General features: G+C 34.5%; 1 protein-coding gene across 2 annotated transcripts in view; it reads left to right on the top strand.

The window, feature by feature from the left end:
* Positions 1 to 4,648, top strand: part of LOC105448107 — a 68,574-nt gene that overhangs the window by 61,197 nt on the left and 2,729 nt on the right. For both annotated transcript variants that reach the window (XM_011686471.1, XM_011686472.1), the window contains exon 2: positions 1,542 to 2,073. In XM_011686471.1, coding sequence (XP_011684773.1) covers positions 1,611 to 2,073 — 463 coding nt within the window. In that variant the 5' untranslated portion in view covers positions 1,542 to 1,610. The remainder of the gene's footprint in view (positions 1 to 1,541; positions 2,074 to 4,648) is intronic.

Genomic DNA, 4,648 nt, shown 5'->3' with positions numbered 1-4,648 from the left:
TGGAGTTCAGACGTGTGCTCTTCCGATCTACACAATAAAAGAAATTTTAATATATTTAACATGAAAGAATTGTTCGATCGACAAAAATTTCTGATATATTTAACAAGAAAAATGATTCGATCGCCAAGAAATTCTGGTAGATTTAACAAGAAAAATTAATCATATTCGTCTGGTGAATCGTACAAGAATTCTGATTCGTCGATTTTCAAACAGACATACTAGTTGACTCTAACAGATTTCCTCTTAATGCAACCAGATTCTTTTTTCAGTGTGTATTTATTATATTATAACAATTGCCTCGATGTGCATTCTCAAATTTGAAGATACCAACACAGATATGTATTATATTTTGGATTTAAAAAAGCACTAAAAATGTAACTTTATAAAAATTAGATTAAAAGTTAATATTATTACTGATAAAATGTAACTAAATTAAGTAAAAAGTTAAGAATCTAAAATGTAACTAAGTTAAGTTAAAATTATTTAATTTTTTAACTTTTTAACTTAACTTTTATTTTTTTAACTAGGCACTACTCAACCCTGATTATTTTACCTCTTTAACTCAAATTTAAAGTAGCCAGACCTTTACAAGACGAAGTTTACCTCTATAAGTCGAACTTCTATTGTCGCTGCCTCTATAATTCGAAGTTATAACTATGTATAATAGCATGAGTAATAGCCTGCTATTTTGTTTTATGATTACATTTATTATATATATGCACTAAATAATTCACTGTTAAATATTGATTTTTTTTCTTTAAAAGTTATTATAATCGGAAAATTATAAACTCTCGTACAAAACCTCCGTAAGTCAAATTTTCATATTTTAACCCCCTTTACTCGAATTTCGACAAGTCGAAAACTCTGTAACACGAAGGGTTTTTCTCTTCCCTTGAGATTCGAGTTATTGAGGTTCAACTGTATCTCCAGATTATTGTTGAAAAAAAAAAGAAAATTAAGGAAAAAGCGAAGAAGGAATTCTAAATCACGACAATTCAGGACACGACAAAAATTTTATTTTATATACATATGATATATATGTGTATTATTGCAAGTGTAAGGCGGAGGGGTGTAAGAGGCTGAGCGGAACAAACCCTCGATAACATCAAAGATTCATGTAGTGGCGGCGCAAGGATACGATCATCTCGATCGAATTCCCGTGGGCCGGTACTGTATTCGAGCACTGTTATAAATAAAACCGAGAGACTCCTCGTGGTGTGGAGGGCACGGCAACGAAGAAGGAAAACGTGGGCGTGCGATCCCGCGATCCCTATAGCTGATATCAATCGCGGGGATCGGTCGGCCGCGCGGGGGAACGATCCAAGCGAAACTCTCTCGATCGCGTGAACTTTATTATTTCGAGAGGCGATATTTCTTCGCCTGCTTCGTAAAACGCGCACACCATCGCAATGACGGTGTTGCGAAACTTTATCGCCATTCTTTCCGCGATATATCTTATCCGATTTATTCAATCGATATCACTCTTAATTTCGTTGTTAATTTATAGCTATAACTGCTACCCTGATTTTTTTTCTTTCCAGGAGAAGAAATCGCGAGGAAGGGCAGTTCGAGGGTGATTCTTGCCATCCGTACAACCGAAACCAGAAGTCATGGCGAGGCAACAGACCGTGGACCGAAACATTCCACATCTGCGGGACATTTTTGGCTTCGGCAGCAAATGGGAGAACGCTCGTGGCCAGGCCGAGGAGAAGGCGCCCGGCCACGATAGCGCCGTGTCGATGGGCTCCACGTCCGGCGAGGAGGAGAGCCCGAAGAACAGCAAGAAGAAGAAGTCCCGTCGCCGCGACAACAGCAAGACGCTGACGGAGAGCGACGTGAAGCACCTGGAGCGGCATCTCTCGATGAAGAAGACCATACGCAAGAAGATCATGCGCGACCTGCAGCAGGCCTTCGTCGAGGACCCAAACGAATTTCGCGTGGACGACATACCGCCGGAGCAGCTCAAGGCGGAGATCAATATCCAGAGTCTGAGCTTCGGCACGCCGTCCCAGAAGCAGGGACGCACGCGTGGCAATGCTGAGAGCACGTTCCTTGACATGCTGCGCGGCGGCGGTAAGAGATTTTGCCTGTTGCTTTATCGAAATTGATTTTTCGACCACCTTTTGACAGTCGTTTTTATAACGATAACAATAACGTTCAGGCCACTATTTAGGAAATTCCCTTATCTTTAATTCTTTCAAGATCTCTTCAAGATATAATAATTTAGAAGCTAATTTATTTTAACTTAAGGCGATGCTGGAAGGTAGAAATTACCGACACATTACAGTTTAGTAAATTTTTCTGAATTAGCTAAACGGAATTGAAAATCCTTTTACAGAGTTGAAATAGACATGAAATTGTGGTGTTAGACGATCAAATTTGTAGTAAAGTCAGAAAAAAATTAAAAAATTACATTTTTTTGGGTCGTATAGCTGACACCTAACCATAACCTGACATAAACATTTTATTAGTGTAAAAGTTCTATAGCTCATATGTACGAAATGCTTACGTCTAACACCACAGATTACATGAACGAAAAATACAAAGCCTTTTGAGCTATTATTGAAAGCGTAGAAAAAAAGATATCCACTGAACTGCAATTTGTGGTAATTCATACACTTAGCTAACAATAAGCTAAAGACAGCAAAAATTGCGTCTAGCAGGAAGTGCCAGATTTTGCAACAGATGGCACTTTAATAAGTTAGATAAGGACATTGCACGTGTTTGAGTGAGACAAAAGAGATTGTAAGAAATTCATTTAGAGATACCACTAACACCGAAAAGTCTGTTTTATCGACCTCGTGCAAATTTTTTCGACCTTCCAGCATCACCTTAAGAGGATCCTAAACCCTAGATCAAACTCCAAAAATCCGCTGTTTTACCGACAATTTGTGAGTATGTATGCGTGCGATATTGATGTAGTAGTGTGTAGTGATGTGTCATGTTTATTACCACATCAATATATCTCACGCATACATATACACAAATTTGTCGGTTACCAATATATCTTTATTTAGGCTTCTATATTTAATTCTAACGACTCACATATACTCATTTCTTTATTGTACATCTGGCTCTGCCTTCATTTCGAGCATATAACCTGCCTAACTTTTCCACGAAGTAAACGTTTTGGTAAATTGATAGCATTAGTCGCCATGTTGAGGTTAAAATGGATAACAAAATCTGTAATTATTTCATTTTTCCCGTTTTTGATACAAAATGCACCAGAGCCAGATACATTAGCATGTGTGTTTTAATCGTGGAAAAGGAAATTTTATTCTATGCGATTAATATGAAGTAATTAGTAACCAACAAAAATGGCATTTTTGTCGATAAAACAGACGGCTTAAGCATCCTCTTAAAATATTATATAATTATACTATCAATGCACAAATTATTCGACTCTTTTATATAACGAATTAAATACAAAACTTACATTACATGTAAACGCATTCGCTTGCAATTTATATTAGTTTGATGTTTTATAAAAATTTTTGTCTTGTCGTCTAGATCTTTTGGAAAGCGTTAAGGCCATGACACACAAAAATACTTAAGAAGTAAGACGTAAACCGCAAGTAAATTGACCAATCACAATCGAGACTTAAGAGCGCCATTTTAAAACTTGAAATTTAAGAAGTAACGTTGAAAAAATCCGTAAGGATGAAATTTTAAGTATTAAGTTTCACGGTCAGCCAATTAACAGATTAATATATATTCTGATTTCGATCCTAACCTGTCTTCTTTCTCTTGTGACATTGTATCGCTATAATTGTTTAACATAATTGCAAACGTGTAGATTTTTATCAGTAATTATTTTTCTTTTTTAAGTAAGTATTGAATTACGTAATAGTTATGAAAACTTTTATATATAAGTAATTCAATATTTATTATGTTCGATATTTTCTTATAAAATTAGTGCTTAATAAAAATTATACATTTTATTTCTAAGACTATAATTTTGTAAATATTAATTTGTTTTAGCTCTGAGGCTTTCAAAAGTTTTTGCCAACTTTAATATATAATGTTTATACTTTCAAATATAATACAAAATTTCGGTTTGTGGTTTCATTAAATTTATTACAACGGTGTGTATTATTTCTTTCGTACTTTAATAATACAAAAATCATATCAATACATCTTTGAATTAATTTTAAATAGAACTGAACGAAATGCATTTTCATAGTACAGTCTCGTTTAATTTTATTTGGAATTAATTCATGTCTGTCATTTCTGGGAAAATTGCATATGTTTAATAAATCATCTTTTTTCAACAAAATTATTCGTTTTTTTTTTTAAATGGACAATGAAGAGGATATGTTGGCATTAATTATATTAATGATTGGTTTATACGTGTTGCAACAAAAATTTTTTCGACGGATTAATCGAAATTGTTGGGTACGTGCAATTAACATGAGACGTCCCTACCAATAGATTTTTATCATCTATTTCAAGAAATGGAAGAAGATCATGAAATGTTTTTTCGTTATACGAGAATGTCTCCGGATATTTTTACGCAATTACTAGAAATGTTAAAACCATTTTTGATAAAAAAGAGTTACCGAGCATTAGTTCCTGAACAACGCCTTGCTATAACTTTACGGTATGTATTTATTAATATAAAGGAGATTAATTAAGTATTCAATTAAGT

The sequence above is a fragment of the Wasmannia auropunctata genome, unplaced genomic scaffold, assembly GCF_000956235.1.
Source record: "Wasmannia auropunctata unplaced genomic scaffold, wasmannia.A_1.0 LD336088.1, whole genome shotgun sequence".
NCBI classification, from domain to species: domain Eukaryota; kingdom Metazoa; phylum Arthropoda; class Insecta; order Hymenoptera; family Formicidae; genus Wasmannia; species Wasmannia auropunctata.
The sequence above is the reverse complement of the archived record's forward strand: the minus strand, read 5'-3'. Positions and strand labels throughout refer to the sequence as shown.